The sequence below is a fragment of the Syzygium oleosum genome, unplaced genomic scaffold, assembly GCF_021117445.2.
Source record: "Syzygium oleosum isolate NSW1041296 unplaced genomic scaffold, Sole_v2.1 Sole_v2.14, whole genome shotgun sequence".
NCBI classification, from domain to species: domain Eukaryota; kingdom Viridiplantae; phylum Streptophyta; class Magnoliopsida; order Myrtales; family Myrtaceae; genus Syzygium; species Syzygium oleosum.
In genome coordinates, this window is record NW_026607498.1 from 9,736,193 (window position 1) to 9,761,561 (window position 25,369).

At 43.9% G+C, this 25,369-nt stretch overlaps 3 protein-coding genes and 1 long non-coding RNA gene across 6 annotated transcripts; 1 reads left to right on the top strand and 3 right to left on the bottom strand.

The window, feature by feature from the left end:
* The first annotated feature begins 600 nt into the window (after nucleotides 1-600).
* On the top strand, nucleotides 601-2,781 carry LOC130139858 (uncharacterized). The gene is made up of 4 exons (XM_056317652.1): nucleotides 601-750; nucleotides 1,511-1,666; nucleotides 2,022-2,129; nucleotides 2,287-2,781. Exons 1-4 carry the CDS (start codon nucleotides 601-603, stop codon nucleotides 2,779-2,781), a joined length of 909 nt encoding a protein of 302 aa, XP_056173627.1.
* Nucleotides 2,782-7,070: 4,289 nt separating this feature from the next.
* On the bottom strand, nucleotides 7,071-23,578 carry LOC115690272 (elicitor-responsive protein 3). Of its 3 annotated transcripts, none has more exons than XM_056318135.1 (5): nucleotides 23,393-23,578; nucleotides 8,520-8,585; nucleotides 8,163-8,289; nucleotides 7,580-7,694; nucleotides 7,071-7,335 (listed from the first exon to the last, which is right to left on the bottom strand). In XM_056318135.1, the coding sequence occupies exons 1-5, from the start codon at nucleotides 23,457-23,459 to the stop codon at nucleotides 7,267-7,269; spliced, it is 444 nt and encodes a 147-aa protein (XP_056174110.1). In that variant the 5' UTR covers nucleotides 23,460-23,578; the 3' UTR covers nucleotides 7,071-7,266. The 3 variants fall into 3 exon arrangements, with proteins under 3 accessions (XP_056174110.1, XP_030472436.2, XP_056174111.1); XM_030616576.2 differs by lacking the exon at nucleotides 23,393-23,578 and adding an exon at nucleotides 9,439-9,688; XM_056318136.1 differs by lacking the exons at nucleotides 8,520-8,585; nucleotides 23,393-23,578 and adding an exon at nucleotides 9,439-9,698.
* LOC130140000 (uncharacterized) lies at nucleotides 13,882-15,038 on the bottom strand. The gene is made up of 2 exons (XR_008818003.1): nucleotides 14,635-15,038; nucleotides 13,882-14,418 (listed from the first exon to the last, which is right to left on the bottom strand). It is a non-coding gene; the product is annotated as an uncharacterized LOC130140000 (long non-coding RNA).
* On the bottom strand, nucleotides 15,774-16,757 carry LOC115690277 (protein P21-like). Its single transcript, XM_056318131.1, has one exon. It carries the CDS (start codon nucleotides 16,588-16,590, stop codon nucleotides 15,874-15,876), a length of 717 nt encoding a protein of 238 aa, XP_056174106.1. The 5' UTR covers nucleotides 16,591-16,757; the 3' UTR covers nucleotides 15,774-15,873.
* Nucleotides 23,579-25,369: the final 1,791 nt, after the last annotated feature.

Consider the following 25,369-nt stretch of genomic DNA (forward strand, 5'->3'; position numbering starts at 1 on the left):
GACGAAGCATTATGCCTCGGAATCCAAGGACTGAACCAAATAAGCTCAAACCAAGGTACCCCCGAACTTATTAGCTCGGCAAGTTCCAAGCACTTTCCCAGAGGAAGACAAACTCTAAATCCCTCTATTAGTAATATGTTGGAGGTGTGGTTCATACTCCCCATTGATAAGAAAGCACAGAGGTCCCGCTTGTTTAGATTTGGGCCTATGAATAGTTACTGAGTATATGTAATATATTTCTCTTGTCATTGAGAGTTGTAACATAGAAGTTGGATGTGCTAATTATAGCGAAATCATCTGCTGGGATGTAGTTCTAATTTAAAGCTGAATCATGATAAAATCTTGTATCTGAATTTCATTTTCTCGCTTTTATTCTCTATTATCTTGTGATTGTGCGCCGAATTCTAACGTAACAAAAGAGGGTTTAGGGGCAAGAGAGCCACACGAGTTGGTTTGACTATGCTAGACTTGTCGAACCACTTACTAATCGGACAAAACTAGCTTTATTATCCCCATTTTGGACTCCTCCTCGCCAGTCAATGATGGTAATGACTGCAGATCTCGCATTGTATCTACTTCCTCTTATCTCTTAATCAGTCGATGTTGACATCAGTGACTTTAGTTTTCCCAATTTTTGGAACAGTTCCGATCAGAAGAACAAGTGAAGAAGAACTTATTGCGGCCAGAATGCAGGCCAAAGTTCGTGATCTGAATGCCGATCCGAACACTGAAGAGGCACATGGCCTTCATGTAAGTCAGTAATCGTTCCTTACTATATAATACATTATGTTTTGGGAAGAGGACTTCCTTAAAGGCATTGATCGAGTCGATAAGACAATCACGACTTTACACCAGAAGAAGCAATCGGAGTTTGTGATTTGATTTCCATTTGGGTTAGCCGCTTGACGCCATGGTACAAGAAAGTAATTCCTCGTGAATCATTTAGTTTCGACGCGAATGCAATATCTTTGACCAAAACGGATAGTAGACTTACCTATGCACAAAGCCATCTATCACTATACTAGAAATTACGTGGAAGGAATATTGGTTTTACTTGTTCTTTTTTTTCACAAAGGAAAAATATTCTTGTTTGGTTTAGGACATTGAGGATCTCATGAATCTCTTCAATTAGACAAGTGCAAATAACTGACTAGCACTGTTCAACCCTATCATGTAATTGGCTGGATGATTCGAAACTTGGTTTGCAAGTCAAGAGTCATGATTGGTCTCCAGAGACCTTGATTAGTTTGCGAAGGACGGGTCTGGGCGTAAGTACATTTCCGGTGGTGGGCTTCCCCACTCGCACCCATTGAGGCTGTGGCGATGGGCTCGTTGTCGCCATAAACAGAAAATTTCAATAGCGCGCGAGAAAGGTCCTACCCCCCTCCGAACCCTTTTTCAAAAAAGCAAAACATAAACGCACTTTCCAACTTATCTTTCGTTGAAAAAGAATGGAAAAGACGACAACGACATAGATAATGTGAAAGCGCTACTTATGTTTTTGTTACAGCTTGCCGTCGTTCGGACCAAATTTGATTCCGAGAAGAAGTACAATGGAGGGGGAATGGTCAGCAGCGTGGAAATGCCGTGGTCCAAGGGATCCCAGTACAGTGGGGGCCAAATCAAGATCCAGAATGGCCCTGATTTCATTCAAGCTGGGTGGATGGTAAGCAGCTGAATCAAGTCAAGTCAGCCACACTTTTCATTTCATTCTTTGATCAACTGTTCAGTTGTCCTATGTTCCTCTTGACGATAGTGATGATATCCGAATGTAATCTTGAGATGTCGTGCTAATTTGCTATGTAAAACTGTAATGTGAGGAGATGTTGCTGTGATTCAGCTCTAACTTTTGGCTCGTGAACATTTGATTCCCCAAGTAAATCCATCCTTATACTCGCATTACCAGACCCATCTCTTCATTTTCACAAAGGCGAGTTTTTTGTGCGTTCGCGATACTCTATTCTTCTTTCGACACGGTAGCGAACGGATTATTCGTTTCAGTTTGTGTACAAACGGTCCAGTTGTCTTGCTTCAATGCGCAATGTCAGGGGTTCGTTCTCGCGCGCTCGGACCACCCGGTGGGACGCGGTTCTGCAGAACATCTCTCGCACCCAAGGACCGGTGTACACGTATAATTACTTCATTGATCGAGTCAGATTTGGGTGTTTCAAAACAGATTTCCTTTATGTTTTTCCATCTATTTCATATCAAAATTCCACATTATAATCCGTCCTTGTAGCCTGCCGCAGCATTCTTTCTTATACATGTGTGTATGTATGTGTACAGGATCCGGCTAGTGGATCGTGGTGGCTAGAGCTTGGCGAAAACTACACGGTGGTTGGGTTTTGGCCGCAAGAAATATTCTCCTGCGGTGGCGGCGGCTTGCGAGACTTGGCCACTTACGTTGAATGGGGAGGCCAAGTGTACAGCCCGCCGGATGTCCCCAGCCCGCCCATGGGACGTGCCGCCATGCCGCTGCCCAACATCCTGTACGACGCCTCTTGTCAGGACATGACCACCATTAACGAGAACCACGACACAGAGGCTGCCGAAGAAACCGAAACGTATGCCGGCCAGGACAAGTACTACCAGGTTGGGGACATGGGCCATAAGAAGGCCCCGCTCCCACCGCGCCATGACGTACGGCGGGCCCGGCGGGGCCACCGGTTGGGCCTGACGAGGCTTCCATTACTTGAGATTGTTCCTTGGCTTTTGGCCGTCGATAGCTTGAAACTTCACATAAGTTCTCCATCGTGCAATCTCATGTTGAATACTAAATAATCAGTCCTTATTTACACCATGGCCGTCCTTGCAAATTAATATTATAACCCCTATGGACTCCATAGTAGCAAGAACATGCGACGAAGCAAATGAGTAGCGCAGAGATCGCACGCCACTTGTCGTGGCCGCCTCGCGCCACGTGTCGTCCAACGAATCCTGGGTCTTCACCTCCCCTAATTTTCATTGCAGCAAACGCAGACTAAGCATGCGTAGGAGCGTCCAACTTGATCTTAATGTGAAGTCAACGATGATAACTCTTGAACAACCGGGTCTCGGCTTAAACAAAAACCTGCCGTGTAGCAGCGGAAGGACGATAATAGCCTTTCACTTCTCCAAAAGCCATCGGGGGCGGGGGTGTTTTCCGTCATTGCACGAGGAACATGCTGCTGGCTTTTGGCTGCTTCCACGCCACTAACTAGTATTGGCTTGATCCCGTTTTAAAAGACTTGAACTTTAGAGCCTCTGCGCATTGTATCACTGACCCAAAACTCTTCTTTCAGTTCATTCTCTGTCCACATCCTTTCTTCCATCTTCTTTCGTCGATCAATCCCTTGAGAAAAGATCATGAGGACACATAGCAGGAAGCTGCCATTTCTCCTCTTGATGACCATCTTGTTCGTTTCTCGGCTCTCGAGTTGCCGAAGCATCGACAGGTTCGCGAGCAATCGTTGTCAAGAAGAGCCTCTCAAGTATCATTCGAGGAGGCCGGATTTTCGCTCCCGGTCCTTGTATGCGCTGCAGTTGCATCACTGGGGTAAAGCTACTGCTGGATCGAATGGGGACCGCGCCGCCGACCCGATGTTGGGCGCTTCCATGAGAACCACGCCCGGCGGGCCGAACCCTCTGCATAATTGATCGGCCAGCGCCTTGATCTTCCGACACCAAGAGCTGGTCTTTGTGATGCTAAGTTTTGCAGTTCATAGTGATCTTCTGTTCTTTTTTGTAATTTGTGAAGGGTGTATAGTAGACACTGTTCTATAGAAGATATGTTGATTGAAATTGGAGAGATCATGACTTTGCATCTTGAGATGAATTTTGATATCTTTTCGAACTATTTGCAAAATTTCTCATTGGAATTCCTGCTAATTTTCGACTGTACAGAATCGTTACCGAAGGGGTTTTGTTCACAAAAGGTTGAAGAATATATTGGTAGAAATTGTTCATTCCTGATCCATCCAATACACAAGAAATGGAAACACTACTATGCCTGCCTCCGGTCCGGTCACCGGTCGGCTCTGCCTCCGGTCACCGGTCGGCACTTGCAATTGGAAAAATCAACATCTATGATGATAGAAAACAAATCCAAGTGGAAAGGTTAGTTGGGAAGGACAAATCTTTTTTTTGGTCGAAAGGGAAGGACGAATCTAAGTCTTGGACTAATGAGAAAATTCTGCATCATACAAGAAGAAAGAACAAAGGGTTTGAAAAGCGGACGGGGTGAGGTTCCTGACAAAAATGCAAATAATTAAGTTACACTAAAACCCAAAAAATCAAACGTTAAATTATGTTTTGCCACCGACTAGCACTGTTTTGGCAGCCAGTACAGCAATTTGTTTAATGAAGTCAAAACAAAGAACCTCCATAGTCCCCCTATAATTTACTAATTGATTGCTGCGTCATTATTGTATAGGCCAGAGGTAGAGGACATTGCATCACTTTGGCTCCTTTTGAACCTCAATGCATAATCTTCTAATCAACTGTGTCTTCTTGCTCTTTGATCTGATCTAGGGGTGTGTAAAAAAATCGGAAACCGCCCGGATCGCCCGAAACCGGACCGGACCGGCCCGGAACCGGCGGTTCCTGTGAGGACCGGTCCGGTTCCCGGTTCTAATTCACTAGAACCGGTAAGTACCGGTCCGGTTCCCAGTTCTAGGCGTGAAACCGCCCACCCACCCACCCGGACCGGACCAGTAATATAAATATATATATAATTTTTTAAAAAAATTTTAACCAAAAAAAAAAAGAAAACATTTTTAGAAAAATGAAAACCATAAAATCCCTAATCTAAAGCTCAACTCTCAACTCCCATCAACTCACGGCCGCGCCTTTAACCGTTCATCGCCTCCCTCTCTCACTCTCAGTCACCTCCATTTGCGTGAAACTTGGTGGGACCGGTTCCATGGACCCACCCGGGAACCCGACCGCCGGGCGGTTCCCGGTTCCAATTTGTCAGAACCGGTCCTTAGTGGGTTATTCCCAATTCCATGTCGAGAACCGCCCGCCCGGACCACGTTCCCCTCTAATATGATTTCTCGAGTGGTCAAACGTTGCCATTTGGAAGGACTTGATCAGCCCATACGTTCCATGATGAAAAAGAAGAGGAAAAATGTGAAAAGGGGTTTTAAGGAATGCTTGGTTAATCAATTATATTTCACTTTTTATATTTAATTAAGAAAAATTGTCCAAAAAGTTATAAATCTATTGCATTTTTGTCAATTCAGTCCTAAACCTTTTGATTTTGCCAATTGAGTCATAAACATTTTTCACATTTTGCCAATTGAGTTCATCCGATCAATTTTGACTGAAAATCGCTAACGTGGACGCCAGTAGTGCTATGTAGGACAGCCGGCGCTAACGTAGACATTTTTAAATGATTTTTAAATAAATTATCTGGATTTTTTCTTTTTTTTCCATTCTTTTTTTTTTTCCTTTCATTTTGCCGATGGCTGAGGAACGATCACTAACTACAGGCGGTGGCCAACAAGGGCGATACTCGCCTGCCTCGCCCGATGTCGCCTAGGCCAAGGCGACGTCCGACGAGGCCGCCGTGGCCTGGGTGAGGGTAAGGAAAAAAAAAGAACATTGCATCATTTTGGCTCTTTTTGAACCTTAATGCATAATCTTCTAATCAACTGTGTCTTCTTGCTCTTTGATCTGATCTCTCAAGTGGTCAAACGATGCCATTGGGAAGGACTTGATCAGCCCATACGTTCCATGACGAAAAGAAGGGAAAAAATGTGAAAAGGGTTTTTAAGGAATGCTTGGTTGAGCAAATTCCACTTTTTATATATAAATAGGTTTCAGAAATTTATTAAAGATGTTATATAGAATTAGGGAACTGTGGATAGGTCAGCCTGACCTGTGATGCGAGAGTCGTTGATAGATTTTCCAGTAAGAACAGGTAAGATTGTGACTCTTTGCATCATCCTACTCCTAGGAGAGAGAGAGAACTAGCTTGCCATAGCGTGAGCAAATGAAGAGATTAGCGTGGAATGTGCCATAGAATAGCTTAAGGTGAATATGAAGCTGTTATGATCCGTAGAGGTGTGAAAAAAAACAGGATCGACCCGATAACACGATCCAAAACAGCTGTCTCGAACCATATTTCACGGTTTGGTTCGGGTCAGTTGTCTACATATTCTATAAATAGAGCAATTAGACGGGGGAATCAGCAGCAAGATTGTTAGTACATTTGCAGATTTTAGATCCATTTTGAGAGCTCACACATCGCGGGTGAGAGTCTCGACTATTCGATCACATGACGCCTCCTATTTTGCTCTATTAAGCAAAGTCTCCAAGTTGAAAAGGACAAATGATACACAAGCACAAGGATTCACTAACTTGTTTGCTAAAACATGAGAATATTGACCCCGTCATTCGTCGCTCTACTAAGCTGACCTGATCAAACCTAGGTCGAGTAGCTTTGCGAATCTCATGTTTCTTTCCACAACGATACTACTGATAGCGCCTTCTATTGCTAATCGGTCATAATCATTCTGAACGAGTCCATGAGAAATTATCTGCATTCTTTGAAACGGGTAAGGATGGAGATAAGCAGTCTCAAGGCATTAACCTCAAGCAGTCTTTATCTTTCCTTAATGCGAGGGTTACGGTGGTCCACATGATAAAGACCAGATTTTCAGTCTGTCTACAATCTCTCAAATTGGGTTTGCACGATCCAGGTCAAGTTCAACGTCGAAATCAATCATCACCATGAAGTGTGCAACTGTTACCAGATTAAACTCGCGATAATCCAAGTTGATACCATTCTTTATCTCCAGACATCATATATTCCAATACATTGTTGGAATATTAGTGAATCGCAAACACAATATCAGAACAAGCTTTTTGTTAAAGATTACCAGCTTCTTGAAAATTGACTCCATTGCTAGCGTGGAAGTCCTACCATTTCAATTAGATTACTGTTCAGTCACTTGTCTTTCTCATTATTTCTCTCCATCGACCCTCATCACCATAAATAAGACAAGATACTCAAACACGGGTGCGCAAGCACAACGTGGAAAATGAATGGTGAACCAGAAACAAAGATTCTAAAAACGCAAGCACACTAGTTCAAGGCGTTTCATCAGATATCACACAACAAAAGATCCCAATCTGTAGCATCGAAATTCAAAATACATCCGCTCAACCTCCGTTATTATCCACAAAAGGGAAAGAGTATAGATGAGAACCACATTGTTCTTTGCCTTTCAGGATGCATCAAATGGAAGTAACTTCAAAGCAACTGCAAGACTGGGTCTTTGCTCAGTCAAATGAAGACTCCTTCCATCCGCCATAGCTTTCCTCTGGCTGAAATTCTCGCTCATTGCGTTCCTGTGATGAAGGGCCAAGAGTCAATAAATGTAAAATCAGCCAATAAAATTCAATCTTCTTTCCCATCGAATCAAGAGGTTAGCACCATCTCAATCGTCAAGTATGACCAAGACAGGACTATGATCAGCATCAAAGTCAACATAAGTTTTGATAGGCACTCCTTGTTGCTATGGCAATCTCTTGAACCATTCTTGCATTTCCTTCAAAATAATAATGGAAAGAGAGGTCGAATGCAGAGAATTACCTCGGGAGTAAAGGTAAGACCGATTCTAATCTCTCCACAGTATTCTTCGTCCTTGACCACATTGTATGCCGCTGGGGGCACATTACCTTCCACGAAGACTGGCTCCAAAGAAATCCTGCAAGAACCCGAAAAACCAAATATGAAAGTCACTTGATCATTCTTGCATTGCAAAAAAAAAGATTGTTGCATCACTTTGAATGAGTTGAGCCATTGAGTTCTATTCTCAAACTTGCTATTTCTTCTCCTAAGATCTTGATTCTTTGTGTCTCTAGAATGATTAGTCATCCGCCGATTCTGATCTATTGAATTATGGTAAAAGCCAATTGACATCTAAATGAGTGTGATGCTTGTATAAGTATAATTGGAAATTCGTCTAGAAACTTGCAGAAGCATCAGTAACAGTTCCCCATAACTGCATTTTGCGGTCAATTGACAATGTCTTATTTCTTTGGTTAGTTATAGGCAGAACTTCTAGACAATCAGCTGAAGCAAAGAGCTGTAGCAGATGAAAATCAACGTCACGCAGACTGATTAGGGAAATAAACAAGAAATCGGGATAAATACTTTCTGGATGAATACTCACGTTACTTCGCCTACAAAATCATCTGACGAAAAGTTGTCGCTGTCCATTATTTTCAATTTGAGCTCTGAAACTCCCTCAGATACTGTGAACAGGAAAGTTTCATTCCACTCTGGTTCGGCCCCTTGTCCTGCAGTATTTATTTCGGAGAAGTTTTAACATATATGTTTCAGTACGCATATTTATGATACATCAACCAGGACGATGCCCATTGAAATTTCCAGTGCAATTGCATATTAGGCCCTAAAGCTCGACAAGATATAAGTTGCCAATGCATTTACAGATAGCATGCCACTTAGTTTTTCTACTATCAGTAATCAAACTCAAGCAAACAAAATGATGAATCTAAAAGGTGCCAACCTGATGCAACGCTGCTTTTCTTCTCCTGAGTGCGGCATGTAATGATGACATAGGGGTCCATTTTACCTACACATTAAGAATCAAAAGAAATAAAAGCCCAAAATGTATTTTGTTAGAACAGCAAAGTCTATGCAGGATGAGGATATAAACTGAGTTTACAATAATTTTTTAAAAAGGAACCACATTGACTAAACGAAGCACCCCTTGAACAGGCATAGCTAATATTCAATAACCACTGATCAAAACCCAAGAAAAAAGAGAGAAAACGGAGTTAATTTTCTCGGTCTGGGAATTAATGTACTACAACTCCTCAGTTTCTCATACTTCGTCAAAGTTTTTGATTCACGCATTTTATCAGTATGTAAATATAGATCTTGCAGGAAATTGCAGTTTCACAATTCAAGCCATATACGATGTAGCATGTATCTCCATGTCAAATCTAATTGATATAGAGGAAATGAGGGCTCGTAATATGATGATAACGATGACAATCAGTCATCGATCGTTGGATCAGAGCAGATAAACAATAGCCAAGACCACTGTTCCATGGATCTACTGAAAGAAACAGGATGATCATAGCAGCCCAATCCAGCTACAAAATGATCAGAACCATCTGAAAAATCACCATATTCTACAATGACCTCATCAAATACTCCTCATCAGTGGTCCTCAGGATCAATTTCGCGGCCATCATTTCCATTCCATCGTGGGTGAAAAATACTACACGCACACATCGTTTGTTCCAAGATCCAAAACCATGCCAACCCAAGATCCAGAAGAACCGAGATTCAGATTTCGCAACACCAAAAACCCGACGATCACGACAAACCCATTTGAGAAAAACAACGCAAAAGAAAGTATATACTCCAAAATATTCATCTAACAATCATAAAGGAAGACGAGAACGCCAGGAACATACTGAGAAACTCCGTGTTCTCGAGGCCCTTGGCGCCAACGAGGAGGACTTCCAGCTTTCCCTGAGGCATTTTCGTTTCCGGACCGGACGGACGGACGGACAGAGAAGATTCGACCACCTTTGTTGGGTTTCTGGGATCTTTCGAACGACGAGGACGACGATGAATCAAACGTGGGACGAAGAAATGGACTTGCGGGGATATTTATACCCAGGTTGTCACGGGAAGAACCGGTCGGGATACGAACCGGATCGGCGGGGACAGGAGGCCGGCCGTCCAGCCGAGAAAGAAGGAGGAGACCCCGGTTGACTTCAAACAGTCCCCGTGCGGGGCCAATGAAGGTGTTCCACGTGGGAGGCAGCGGGCCCGTGCTTCTGCCACGCTGGCAAGCACGTTCGTCCTTCAGGTAGTGCCCGGATCCGTTAGGCGCACGTGCAGCATGTGTACCCCACGAGATCCAACGGTAGAGATGCATTGGACTGATTTGTGCAGGGTGAATCCAACATGCATTGGATTTTTATAACAAGTGCAGGACAGTTTTTATACAGTACTGATTTATTTCTTTAAGGCTCCGTTTGTTTGGCGGAAAAAATTCTTCTTTCGGAAAATATTTTCCCGGAAGTCATTTTCCTGGAAAATGTTTTCCACTAACATAATTTTCCGGTGTTCGACCAATATGAAAAAGTTTCGGAAAATATTTTTCACAGGCGGCGGCGGCGGGCGGCAGCGGCCGGCGGCGGCGGCGGCGGCTGCGGGGGGCCGGCGGCGGGGGCCGGCGGCGGCCGGCGGCCAATGGTGGTGACCGGCGATCAACTTCCTCTCCCACGGAAAATATTTTCCCTCCCATGAGCAATTTTGCCTTCAATTTGGGGGAAAATGATTTCCTCTTTGTGAAAAGAGGAAATTATTTTCCTCAAAACAATGAAGGATTTGGGGGGGAAGGAAAATGTTCCGCCCCCGAACACCGGAAAACGCGGAAAATATTTTCCGGAAAAATATTTTTCCGCAAACAAACACAGCCCAAAATACCTATTATTAATTGATCTGCCTTGTTTTTTCGTACGCTGATTTATTGGGTTGATCTTGGTATATCTGGCCTTACTCATCTTATTTTATTCGCCGAGCACATAGGTTTTGACCTCCCGTTGTAAGTTAACAAACACCGAAGAATATAAAAGGAAATATTTTTTATTTAACAAACTCATTGTACTAAGAACAATTTAATAACCTGAAATGATTTAATTGAAGCTCGTGCTGTGATTGATGGTCTAATTATGATTTATCACATACTTGGACATTACTTAGTATAAATTTTACCTAGCAACATTAGTCGTGAAAAGGCTACAGTTTTTATAAGGTGTTTTTACAAACACCTCGCAATTTCAATAGCTTACTCTACCTTTTAAGAAGCCGGACTCACCCAATTTTTAGGTATTGTAATTTTAAAACATGTATCGCCACAAACACAAATGACAACACTTCGCAGCACAATCATATCCCAGCCCAACTAATGTACTACCGTGATTATACCAAACGGGCTATAAGAATCAAGCTTTTACATCCTCATTCCACATTCGGTGATAGGGTAATTGGAATATCTCGAGAGATTATCCGATTGAGAAGTTATCTTGATAAGATTACCAAGAAAATAATGAAAACATTTTATGAATCTTGATTTATATATATCAAACTATCCGAAATTGTGTTCACCATATACTTGGCAATTCGCATTTCTTTTGTAGCCTAGGTCTGACTAGCATTTATAACCTTTAATCATCTTCAAGGTAGAATTGGTCATTAGATGGGCAAAACATGAATAGGAGGGGGTGAATTGGTTTTCCAAGAAATCACTAAGTAATTTGGTAGAACCAAGCCCACTAAAATATTGCTTCTATGCGCGAAGTGAACTAGTAATGTATTGTAAACAGCGGAAATGTCTTCACTTTAAGTACTCACAAGGAGTCATCACATAACTTTTGTCTCTCATCCAAACAAATGTCTTCACTTTAAGCACAATAATTTCTCCCGTGTATGGGTCGTCACTTTTTATCATCTGAAAAGAGGAAAAAAAACGGAGTGGACAAGGTTACAAAAGAGACGGACTCAAAAACCTCTCAACATTGCTCAAAATCTCTTGCTTTGGCCCTTCTCATTTATATCACTTCTGGCTGAATTTTCTCCAATTTGTAAAGCTCCAAATTCGAACGACCCACTTGTATCATGTAGCCATTATGTCCATCTAATTCTTTATAAAAAGAGTCTTGAAAAAAATCATTAAAAAACATGTGCAAAACCTTCCATGAATCCGAGCTGTCAGTTAGGTTTCTATTGAGACATGTCATCTTCTTTTAATGATGGCAAGTTTTGACAACATCGCCTCACCAATCTATTAACCGAATATGTATGTGATTTCTGGCATAAATAACACTGGAACATCATACTTTAATGTCGTGAGTGGGCCTTCAATTTAGAAATTCCAATAGTCATCAAACCCATATATGAAAGATACGCGACGATCAAGTTTCACTGTTTTGCAAAACTTAGCTATTAGACACCCTTTATTCCGTAGAATTTCTAGACTTTAGTGTAATTTGACTCAAATGCTGGCAGAATTAGGACATAGACTTTTCACGGTTTAAATATGAAGGGAAAATGACACAAACAGTCCCTGAACTTTGACTCAATGTGTAATTTAGTCCATGAACTTTTAATTTGTTCAATATAGGCCATGAACTTTAATCCAATGTTCAATGTGATCCCTAAACTTTCAATTTGTTCAATGTGGTCTATGAACTTTTAGTACATATCCAATATAGTCCCTGAACTTTATAAAAATGTTCAATGTAGTCTTTTCATTAATTCAAGTTCAGAGACTATATTGTACATTTTTATATAGTTCAAGGACTAAATTGAACATGTACTAAAAGTTCAGGGACCACATTGAATAAATTAAAAGTTTATGGACCACATTGAACATTAGGCTCAAGTTCATGGACTACATTGAACAAATTAAAAGTTCAAGGATCAAATTGTATATTGAGCCAAAGTTCAGAGACTGTTTGTGTCATTATCCCAAATATGAACCCTGCACACTTAAATAATTTCAGTAGATATTCGGATTAAGTTTTGTTATCATCAAAACCATTTAGAGACATATTCCAACATGGGCTTGGATTTTGTTATCATCAAAATCATTGCTGACGTGGACGCCAGTCGTCCTACGTGACACGACTGACGCTGATCTAGATAATTTTTAATAATATTTTTTAGATTTTTATTTTTTATTTTTTCTCCTTTTCTTTATCTTTCTTTCTTTCTTTCTTTCTTTTTAATTTTCTTTCAAGCTTGCCGAGGGCCACTGGCCATCCCTTGTCGGTATAGGCGAGGGTCGGCAGACCTTCACCGGCCGCGGGTGAGGTTTACGACCCTCGCCCAATGGCCGGCGACTCGCCAACCCTCGCCTGTGACTGCCGAGGGTCGGCCGGCGTCCCTCGCTGGACTTGGTAGAAAAATAAAAAGAAAATAAAGAAAGAAAGAAAAAACAAAAAAAGAGGAAAAAATTGAACAAACAGAAAATAGAACTACTTTTTAACATTGCCATGGGAAATTACATGCATTTTTTTTTATTCTCCCCGCACATTTAGGAGTATCAACAGTTCGGTTCGATTCAGTTTTTCGAAAAAAACCGAACCGTTGAAGTGTACACTTGAACAGAACCGAATCTCGACTCAAACCGAATATAAACCGAACCAAAAACCTAGTTTGGATTTGGTTCGGCTCTGATTGATTTTCGGTTTCCAGTTTTTTCTTTTTTTCCTTTTTTTTGCTTTTTTTCTCCACGGCTCACAGCTTGGGAAAAAACCAAATCCCCCATCATCCACGATCTCCCATCCTCTCCTCCCACACCCAACCCCCACCAACTACAAACCACCTTCCACGGCCAACTGCTCCTGCACCCAGCCTCAGCTAGGGGTGTCAACGGGTCGGGTCGGGTCGGGTTTTCACGATACCCGACCTGATCCGAAACAATGAATATATATGCTTGGCCCGACCCGAAACAAGATCCAAACATGATATAGCCGCACAATTGGATCGGGTTCGGGTCGGGTAGGGTCGGTTCGGGTTCGGGTTTAGAGGTTTGCTATCCTCTTGAAAGAATTGTTCCTCACATTTCATGCACGACCTTACTGCTAAATTTGTTCCCAAATGTGGTACTTTTGCATCATTTGTCTGTGAGGGTGCAGTCCTAAACTCTGCTTTTATATTTACTTTCCAGCTCGAAAACAAAGGTTGTCTCGGGAGATTTCGGTCCCTCATTCCGGCAAATGTTTCATAACATGAAGTAAAGCAGCATTCCGAGTTCGATTTGGCAAAAAAAAGCAAACGAAGGCCACACGAGTACACATTCATGCCTAACCAGTACATAAGCGGAAAGAGAAGCTGCAAAATGAGCAGAACGAGTACACATTCAATTCGATTGCAAGAGAAACCATGCATTCGTTGGATTTCATTCGAGCTATTTCACTACAGCACTTCATACATTGAGTAATCCAGGACAAAAGCCTAAACTGAAGCAATACAATAAATGCCACTATAAGAGGAGAATCACAGCATCAAAGAAAACATACGTGGTGAGCATTGGCAATAATGTTGCTCATTTGCAAGAGTTACTACCACCAATGATGAACAAGAACTTCACTCTGTCTCACGGATGTGAAAAGGTCCAAGCATTGCCCATATGTTTTCTCGTACTTGGAACTTCTCTCACCGGGACAACATCTCTGCCATCTGTTGTAATGGCACTCGAGAAACAGTTCATCGATCAAACAGATAGCCCCAGTCTCGAATAGCCTCGGAATCAAATCGAACTCAGTCCCCTCCACATCCATCTTCATCACCACGAAATCCTTCTATGTAACCGTGCTTTTCAACCATTCCGCGAAATCGAATCCCTGAATCTTAGCCACCTCCCCATCGCTCGAGGACTGAACCAGTTGACTCAGTAATTTTATCGAACAGTTGGTATGACACGCAAAATCGGCTGATGCAAAATGAGATGAACACGCATACATAGAACACCTCGAAAGGCACAGTGAATCAACAGATGGGTTCCCCATTCTTCGACAAACAAAAGCAAAAAAAGCCAACTTGGAGCTGATCTAATCAAGTTCCACTCCGAAAAGAGAGTCAATCCAACACACCCAAGCACCATGCCGTTGAAGAAGCAGGAACACCGCAGATTCAAAGCTCGTCGGGGATTAATTGAAAGATGGCGATGCTCACCGGAAGAAAGAAATCGTCACTTGTGGTTGGGGCCGGGGGCAGCGGGTCAAGAGGGTCAATCGTCGAGGAGCTTCCGGAGGCGAGACTTGACGAAGTCGCTGCGAGCTTTGGCGCGGGTTTGCTGAGAAGCGACGTTGGCGTAGGAGAGGTGGATGCCAACCGCATTCAGGGTGGCGTCGGCGGCGAAGACGCCGATCGTTGCCGCCAGTTGCCTCCGCGTCGCACTAATTGATTGCCAGTTGCAGATCCGGAGCTCTAGAAGAAGATGATAGGGTTTCGGGTGGGCTTGTAAGCAAGAAGATCAAATGGTTCTTGTTTGTCTCCGGTGGGCTTGTATCGGGCATGCTCGGGTAAATCCAAAACAAGCTGAAGCCTTGTTTTTACTGTTACCCAAACAAGTTAAGGCTCAACCCGACCCAATACAAAAATTTCTTGTTTGGTTCGGGTCGGGTCATGTTTGAGCGGATTCTTTTGACACCCCTAGCTTCAGCCATTGCCACCATCGACCCGACCCGACCCCTCTTGCCGTCACAACCACTGCCGACCTCCCTCCCCCTATGGTCACCAATCTTCTCTCTTCCTTTCTCCATTGTAATCTCTCAATGTCGCTTGCTTTTTGGGTACAAAGTGCTGTTCGTGGCTTAGATCTGACATGGTGAGCCTTGCCGCCTCGATCGGCCTCACTGTGGCTCATGACATCGATTGGTAGTCGCGAACTGCCATGGGGGACCTTGATCTGAGGTCGAGGGAGGCCGGCACAGCCATGGCGACGACGGTTCAAACGAGGCTGGTTGAGAGGGAGGGGGGGGGGGGGGGGGTGGCTCACAAGCGAGTGATGGCGGCGGGCGATGACTCCAAGGCTTTCGATGGGCGATGGCGAGCTGGGAGGCGTCGGCGTCAACAGCGGAAGCGGCTAACGGGGAAGGTGGTCGATGGAGAGGGACTCGTGAGATCATAGCCCCTGTGCCTTTGGGACAAGAAATGCATGGAATTCCGGTTCAGCTTCGGTTCCGGTTCGGTTTTGACACCTCTAGACATTATACACAGTGCTCAATGAGAGAAGACTTATGCATCTGTTACAAGGAATATAACCGGGTTTTATTGGTCTTGGAACTTCGCTCATCATGTAAGGATGAAGCTGCTTATTAGTCATGCCTTCAAGGACAGAAGACAACCTTGTAATTTGTCCCTCCGGGGCAAGTGAAAGTACTGCTAGCATCATCCTTGGGGTAACTATAAGCATCCGGACACCTATCTTTGAAGTACTTGGAATAATCGGTGGGTTCGCAACTGCCGGAATTGCAACAGTACTGATCCGTCTTGAAAATCTGGCACGGCCCGTTGCACCCGCCTGGGACCTTCAGCGCGGCGGGGCACTGCCCCATGATGTCGGCGGTGCACTTGATCACCCAGTTGCACCCGCCGGAGGTCGGGCTGATCTCCATGGGGACATTGAACCCGTCGATGAGCGACATGTCGATGGAGTCCATTTGATTGAACTGGTTCAGGGCGAACTCGACCAGCGTGTTCGGGGACTCACCATTGGCCTGGCACTGGAGGAGTCCGCCGCAGTCGCCGGTCTCGCAGCTTCCCCTGCCGGCCAAGTCAAAGCTGCAGTTGGTGCGGGCCCAGATCCGCCCGGTCATCCTGCCAACATTGATGTCGAGGGGCCACGTCTGGCTGCGGTTGAGCTGCCTCCCGCCGCCCGGGACGACGGCGGCCCACACTGTGTAGGGGCAGTTGTTGGTGATGACAAACCTAGCTGATTGAGCGACAGCCGTGCAGCTAATTAGAGTCGAGCAGCTAATTAGAGGCGAGCAGCTAATTAGTAGGAAGAAGAAAGAGGGAATGGAGAGAATTGTGAAGATCCTCATATTTTGTAATAGTGGGGTTTCAAGCTTGGTGCTTTAGCTCGTTACCAAAGACTCCATATAAATAGAGGGATTGAATAGTTAAATGTCGACTAAAGAATTGTGCAAGTCTTCGACGACCTAGACTTGTAATAATCTACGGGCTTGACTGAGTCATGTTCTATGTTACCCTTTTCTCGTATGGTATTGTTTGCCTCTTCATTTTTTTTATTTCTAATTTTTATTTTTCATTCTAGAATTCTGCCCTTGGAAAATGTTTGGAAAATGTTTGTTCTTTTGATCATTGTCTACATCTCTCTCGTCAATCCTGCCTCGTGAAAGTTGAGCTTATATAGACGATAAGCTTAGTCGAACTGCATTTTCTCGTTTTGTAATTTGATTCACGCAAATATGTCGGACCTACATAAGTTGTACAGACAAAGGCATGAGGATAAATCGGCGTAATCTTACACTCGACTTACTTCAACACTATCGAGTGCGACATAACAATAGAATTTATCTATACGATGATATTCAATGGTTATGGTTTATTCGTGTTGAAATTAGCATGATTTGAACTTTAAGCATGTCATTGAGATATATAGTTTCCTTCATCGGCGGAGGAGTTAGTGACTGTTTGACAGGTCACGGTGGTCCAATTACATTTACCTAAAGTCTAAAAAGTGGACTGGATCAAAAATGCCGTGCCCGTAAAAGCCAGGGACCCAAAGACGAGCTTGCTTCATTAATTTACAGCTGGAATTCGTGGCAATCGAGTAGACTTGGTTTTTCGAGGTTGCTGTCCCAAGATATAATTCTCACAGACTTCTAAGGGTATCGATTAATCAAGAGACTCATCGCATGTACTTTGAAAATGATATAGGTTCTATTAGATATAACCAATACTTGAAATAGCTATTGGTATCACCTTGGACATATAAACTCTGAGGACATCAAACATTCTATAAGTTTCACAAATTAAGTCGATCAAATAAACACGATGCTATTCAGAGAGGCTATTTGGGACAACTTTTAGTTTAGTTACCTTAGCTGGGAAAGTGGATGCAACTTACAAGATATTGGGAAAAGAACATTCGAAATGCCTTAATTTTCATACAGGGCTTCCTTTAATACCAAAACTTTTCGAGCGATCATTTAAGTGCCACATCGGTGGAAAAATGATCGCTAAAGTGTCTTTGGCTATTTTGTCCTATTCGAGTCTTTCTGATCAACAGATACTCATGAATGCACGAAATCTGTCATGTATCTACGAGCATTCTATTGATGGGATGATCTGCCTAAGCCCTAGGATTACTCTGAGTGGGAGACTCTCGGAAGGGTGTCCACGGTAAACAGCCCGCCAATCATGGTGGTCCAAGAAAATCTCCTCCTACTTTTTTTTTTTTTGATCGAATCCTCCTACTTTGATGAGAGGAAGATATAACAGTCTTTCAATGTGATATTAGGTTGGATAGTTGGATTCTAGACCCGTATTTCACGGGGAGAACAGAAATTCCATGACTTGAACGATTGATGGTGGCTAGATGTGTAGCTTTTTTTTAATAGAATTGTAACTCCTATGTGGTTTTTTTCATAAAAAAAGATGTCCAATGTGGATTATGACCTGGCCAATCTTGACAGAATGATCACATTTCATATTAAAATTCTCTCTCTATGTACCAGATAAACCGGCGGGCTTCTAGCAAATACCCAAAGACAAAAAAAAACTAACGCAATTCGAAGGGAGATCTCACTCCTTCTTGGGTTCATCTCATCTTTTCTCATGCTTATGTATAGTTTTTTTTTTTTTTTCTAATCCTCTTTTTGTACCTTTTCTCTTTGTTTGGCCTTTGTAAAGAAAAATGTTGTTAGTTTTCATTTGAGTTGGGTTTGCAGATGTCCTCTTCCACCAGGAAATTTCAAATTCCGGCAAAACAAAATCACACAAATAAAATAGCAGACCTCCATTGCAAGTTTCAGTTACTAATTTTTCCCCAAATCCTCAATTGAGAGGTTAGGTTTTGAAGAAGATGGTGAAGAAACCGACCATTGCAAGATTCAGTTCTTAATTTTGCCCCAAAATGCTTCGGTATGAATTAGTCTTTGAAGAAGATGAGAAATTTGAGCCGATTTGTCCCCAATTTTGTTAAATTTAGGGCAAACATGTGTAGCGACATCATTTTAGAGCACTTATGCTGAATTATTACCACATTGGATTTTCAGCAAGTCATGCCTTTTGGAAAAGAAGTTAAAATATTGTCATACTGGATTTTCGGCATCACGAATCAAAGTTGGCACCTAAGTAATCTTTTTTTTTTTTCACCAAAATGGCACTAAAGAGATCTGTAAGAAAATTTTTGGCACTAAAGTTCGCGCTATACGAATGTTATGGCAATTTTCTCTAAATACATAGTCTACACGTATTGCATGTAGTTGCAGCAGTTGTAAATCCGTTTTTTATTTATAAAATACTGTTATTCGAGCCTTTCTGATCAACAGATACTCATGAATGCACGAAATCTGTCATGTGTCTACGAACATTCCATTGACGGGACGATCTGCGTAAGCCCTAGGATTACTCTGAGTGGGATACTCTCGGAAGGGTGTCCACGGTAAACAGCCCGCCAATCATGGTGGTCCAAGAAAATCTCCTCCTACTTTGATGAGAGGAAGATATAACAGTCTTTCAATGGGATATTAGGTTGGATATTTGGATTCTAGGCCCGTATTTCACGGAGAGAACAGAAATTCCATGACTTGAACGATTCATGGTGGCTAGACGTGTGAACTATTCTACGTCCCTTCCTTTTTGATATTGGTCCACTGAGAAATCCCAAAAGAACACTAACCGATAAACTAAGGACAAATGACTTTTTGTCGACGTTCTCCATCCTTGTCATATCAAGACATGGAAAAAAAATGTTAACTGAATCGATACGAAGGCTTTCTTTAGGTCAACCTCGGATATAAGGCAACTCTACGAATCCCCTCTTAATGTGGACATGGTTTCGCTAAAGTTCCATTTTAGTATGATTGAATTAGAATATAGTTCAACTCGCCATTCTAATAGGACATAGATTCAGTTTAATACGGTGCGAATTAGTAAAGTAAGTGAATGTTTGTAGCAGTCTGAATTGAAGGGATAAGATGGGTTTGGTTTTGTTTCACCGAAAAGTGTTGACAAACTATGGATCAATGAGTAAATTGACAAAGGTTGTAAAGAGTCCTTTATTGATTCTTGGACATGATACATAAAATGACGAGAAATTAAAAGTATCAAGACTGAAGACAATTGCATCCAGCCATGTAAAAGATTACTGAAATATACACCGGAAGTAAAATTGAATAACTAGTGTTCATTGGTTGATTGGTTGTCCTTTGCACGAATTATATTCTAGTATTTATAGCTACTACTGGTAGTTAACAGCAGCCACAAAAAAATCAAATACATCTTACGGAACTCATGAAATTCTGCAACTTGTATTTACAAACAATGGTCTACACCTGGACACAACATCACTACCCGACGGTTGCTTGCCCACTCTTCACATCCAGCATTACAAGTTACTTTTGAAGTCCCTTATTCCACTATTCGGCGGTTGCAATAACCCACATTTCCCAGCCTCTACCATTAGTGGTTTTCGAGATTCATGGCATCCATTGCATGATGGGGAAAATTACCAAAATAGTCCTAAACATATTGCAATTGTGCCAATTTAATATTAATTTTTTTTTTACCAATTCAGTTATAAACATTTTGTATTTGTGTCAATTCAGTTCATTCGGCCAATTTTAACTGGCCGACGTTGACATGGCAATTTTTTATTTTTATTTTTTTAAAATTTTAATTATTTTACTTTTTTCCCCTTTTTTTTTTTGCTTTCCTTCTTCCCCTGGCTGATCACTGGACCAGTCAGGGGCTAGGGCTAGCGAGGGCGAGCTCACCTCGCTATCGCGGGTGAGGTCAGCCATGACAAGGCTCGACATCACTAGATTTGGACGAGTTCAAGCTCGCCCTCACCATGGTCAACCTAGCTCGCGACGGGGAGGTCGTCACCCTTGCCATGGTTTATAGTCATCGTTTATTTATCTAATGTAAATATCTAATGTTATTTATGGTATCAGAGCACGTAAATCTCTAATGTTATTTATAGTCACCGTTTTATTTATCTAGTGATTTCGTATCGATTTAAATTACAGTTTTCATGATCATTTTACAATAACGATTAAAAAAAATGGCGTCATAAATGCTATTGTCTACATTTCACTCGTGAATCCCGCCACGTAAAAGTTCAGCTTCTACAGACGATGATCTGGACGTCGTGTCCATGACCATCGACCATTGCACATGGAAAAAGCTCGAGGGCTTTAAGCCAAAGCGGGTGTAAAACCTCGTAACGGCCCCATTTGGTTCAGCATTTGAGAAACGGAAAGCCGAAAGTAGCATTTGGAATGCTGAAAGCCCAAAGCCGGTCCGGACCAGCTTTGGGCTTTTAGCATTCTACAAATGCTGAAGCCTATTTTTCTCTTCCCAAATTGCCCTCACTCAAATTTCTTTATTCCGGTTTTGCCCTTGTTACTGTTTATCTTCTTCACCCCAAGGGTGGCCGACGAACGGTCGGTGAGGGCGGATCTGGCCGGCAAGGTCACCCGACCCAGGCGACGGCCACCTGGGGTCGGGCGACCGCCTAAGCGCCGCGTTGCCTGGGTCGCGCGACCTCGGGCGACGTCGCCTGGGTCGCCCCGAGGTCGCGCGACCCGGGCGGCGACGGCCGCCCGAGGTCGCTCGACCCCAGCGAAGGCCGCCGCTGGGTCGCGCGACCCGGGCGACGATCGGCTGGGTCGCGACCTCAAAGCGGCCGTCGCCGGGGTCGCGACCTCCAGCGGTGGCCGTCGCCTGGGTCGCGCGACCTCGGCGGCGTCGCCCGGGGTCGCGCGACCTCAGGCGACGGCCGCCGGGTCGCTGCGACCTCGAGCGACGGCCGCGCCGGGTCGCGCGACCTCGAGCGACGGCCGCCTGGGTCGCGACCTAGGTTGACGTCGCCCGAGGTCGCGTGACCCAGGCGACGGCGCCTAGGCGGTTGCTCGACCCCAGGCGGCCGTCGCCTAGGTCGGGCGACCTCGCCGGCGCTTCATCGGCCACCCTCGCCGGCCAGATCTGCCCTCGCCGGCCACCTTTGCCAGTGAAGAAGATGAACAGTAATATGGGCAAAACCGGAATATTAAAACTAAAAATTGCCAAAGCTCTTTGCAAAAAAAAATTTACCAAACACTACTTAGGCCAAAAGTAGCTTCACAAATTTTTTTTTTACTAAACACCACTTACATTTCCCCAAGTAACTTTCACCTAAAGGTATTTGCATTCTCCCAAGTTGCATTTGAAAAGCCGAACCAAATGGGCCCAACATCGATAGTGACATCCTGCGTCGACTACGCACTGGGACTCAGTCCAATACGATGTCGAGTCTGAAATAACACTTAGAATCATTCTGTCCGATGATAGGATTATTCGTGTTGAAATTGGCGTGATTCGAACGTAAGCATGTGATTGAGTGTGTGTAAACTTCCTTCATCAGCGGCACAGTTATCGAACTGTTTGAGTGGGTCACGGCACTCCAATGATAATTTCCCTGAAGTTTAAAGATTGAATTGGTTTGTAGGAAAGTCTCGTTCCACTCTAGTTCGGTCCGTTGTCCTGCATTATTTATTTTAGAGAAGTTTTCAACATATATGTTTTAGGACGCATATTTATCAGGCACCAACCAGGACAATGCCCAGATATAAGTTGCCAACGCATTTACAGATAGTATGCCATATAGTTTTTCTACTATTAGTAATCAAACTCAAGCAAACAAAATGATGAATCTAAACGGTGCCAACCTGATGCAACGCTGCTTTTCTTCTCCTGAGTGCGGCATGTAATGATGACATAGGGGTCCATTTTGTCTACACATTTAAGGATCAAAAGAAATAAAAGCCCGAAAGGCATTTTGTTAGAACAGCAAAGTCTATGCAGGACATAAACTGAATTTGTAATAATTTTCCTATAGTGGAACCACGACGACTAAACGAAGCACCTCTTGAACAGGGATAGCTAATATTCAATAACCAGTCATAAAAACTCAAGAAAAAAGAGAGAAAAACGGAGTTAATTTTCTCAGTCTGTCAATTAATGTACTACACCTCCTCAGTTTCTCATTCTCATACTTCCTCAAAGTTTCGAATTCACGCATTTTATCAGTATGCATAGATAGACCTAGCTTGCAAGTAACTGCATTTTCACAATTCAAGCCGAATACGATGTAGCATATATACCTCCCTCTCGCGATACATTCTAATTGATATAGAGGAAATGAGTGGTATCTCAATGGAATTTTGTGGCCTATGATGATAATGATGCCAATCAGTCACCGATCGTTGGATCAGAGCAGATATATAATAGCCAAAACAATGCTGCATGGATCTACTGAACAAAACAGAGTGGTAATAGCCCATCTCAGCTACAAAATGATCAGAATCATCTAAAAATCACCATATTCTACAATGACCTCATGAAATACTCCGCATCAGTGGTCCTCAGAATCAATTTCGCGGCGGCCAGCATTTCCATCCCATCGTGAGTGAAAAATACTACACGCATACATCGTTTGTTCCAAGATCCAAACCCATGCCAACCCAAGATCCAGAAGAACCGAGATTCAGATTTTGCAACACCAAAACCCGACGATCATGACAAACCCATTTAACAAAAACACGCAAAAGAAAGTATATACACCGAATATTCATCTAACAATCATAAAGGAAGACGAAAACGCCAGGAACATACTGAGAAACTCCGTGTTCTCGAGGCCCTTGGCACCAACGAGGAGGACTTCGAGCTTTCCCCGAGGCATTTTCGTTTCCGGACCGGACGGATGGACAGAGAAGATTCGACCACCTTTGTTGGGTTTCTGGGATCCTTCAAACAACGAGGACGATGATGAATCAAACGTGGGACGAAGGAATTGACTTGCCGGAAGAACCGGTCCGGATACGAACCGGATCGGCGGGACAGGAGGCCGGCCGTCCAGCCGAGAAAGAAGGAGGAGACCGTGGTTGACTTCCTAGTCCCCATGGGGCGCCAATGAAGGTGGTCCACGTGGGAGGCAATGGGCCCGTACTTTTGCCACGCTGGCAAGCACGTTTGTGGGGAGAAAATATTGGGTGGGGGAGAAAATATTGGGTGGAACTGTGATTTCACGCTGGCAAAATCCAACTCAATCAGCGTGCGACACGTGCCACCCGGGCCCCACATGCGTCAGACAGCCAAATTCAATTTCAAAGGTTGAAGCGGGACACTCTCTCTCTTCACTCTTCCTTTCACGCTTTGCTCTCTCTCTCCCTCCGGACTCAAGCCACCCTTCCGACTCACGACCGAGCTCACCTCCGACGAACGACGCCGCAGTCGCCGCCTCCACCTCATCCGTTGCCTCGGCCGTCCGACAAACCACGCCGTCTCTCTCTTGATTCGCTCTGTTCTCTCCGTCTGTCTCTCGTCTCGCTCTGTTTTCGCCGTCTCCGCTGTTCGACGAGCCACTCCCGGCTCTGTACCACACCGCCGCCTCTGCCTCCGCCTCGAAAGGTAAATATTTTCTTAGATTTACTCCAAAATCTGTGTAATTTTTGCATTTTGGGATATATTTTGAAGGATTCTCACTGTCTCCGCCGTCCGACGAACCTCGCTGGCATAGCTCTACCCAATATTTTGAAGGGACGTATCGAGAACCAAAACAGAACGATCACGCAGAAAAAGAAGAGAAAAGACGATGCACGAATTTACCCAGGTTCACCCTCGATTAGGGCTACGTCCTGCAAAAAGATTTCACTATGTTTTCGATTTACAGCCACTCAACTCGTTACAATGATCAGAAAAACGAGTAAAATATATATATGCCCCAAACGGGCCCAAAACCTAAACCTATATGAAATCTCTTAATCTCGCACCATACGGGCCAGCCCAAACCCGTTGAGGTTTCGGGGGCGCTGCCCCCGAGCCCCCGCTCGCTCACCGGCGAGCGGGGCAGCGGAACCCCCGTCGGAGGGCGCTGCCCCCGAACCCCCGCCCGCTGACCGGGCAGCGGGGCACCCGTGTCGGGGGCGCTGCCCCCGAACCCCCGCATTCCGCACGCATGGGTCACATGTCGTCGGACAACACTTCAGTTTCCCTAAGCTCACGTGGGCGTACCCGGTGTGAGAAATAAGGGTCCTCGAAGTATTCGCCAACTCCAACATATTTTCCCCTCTCTCTGTGTGCGAAGAGTCGCCAAAGCTCTGATCTTTTTGGTTGAAGTGATAGAGTAGAAGCTCCATTGGTGCGTCGGAAAGACTCCGTCATCTTCTGTCGAGCAATTGGAAGGATCAAGGCGAGGCTGGGTTCAGACGTGGCCCCGCCTTCCAAACCGAAGCGCGTCATGGATGCGCGGCCGCCCGTCGCCTCCACTGGCTTGCCAGACGTCTCAGGTTACGTCCTGCGCCCGATCCCCTTGGTTTCTCCGAAATTTTTGGTGCTTTTCTTGGAGAAAGATTTCTTCTCTTTTTTGCGAGCTGGTGGCTTTTCTGCTTGCAATGTTGCTTTTGGGCATTATTTGTTTGCTTGAGATTATTTACCTGGGAAATGTCAGCGGAGGGTATGCGCGTTCTTCGTTCAATCTTTCTGACAAAAAGACAAGTAGAAATTAATCTTTATGTTTGTTTCGTGAGACTAAAGAGTAGGCGATACTGATTGCTTATATCTTGCGCTTGATGGCATTTAGCTATTTGTTTC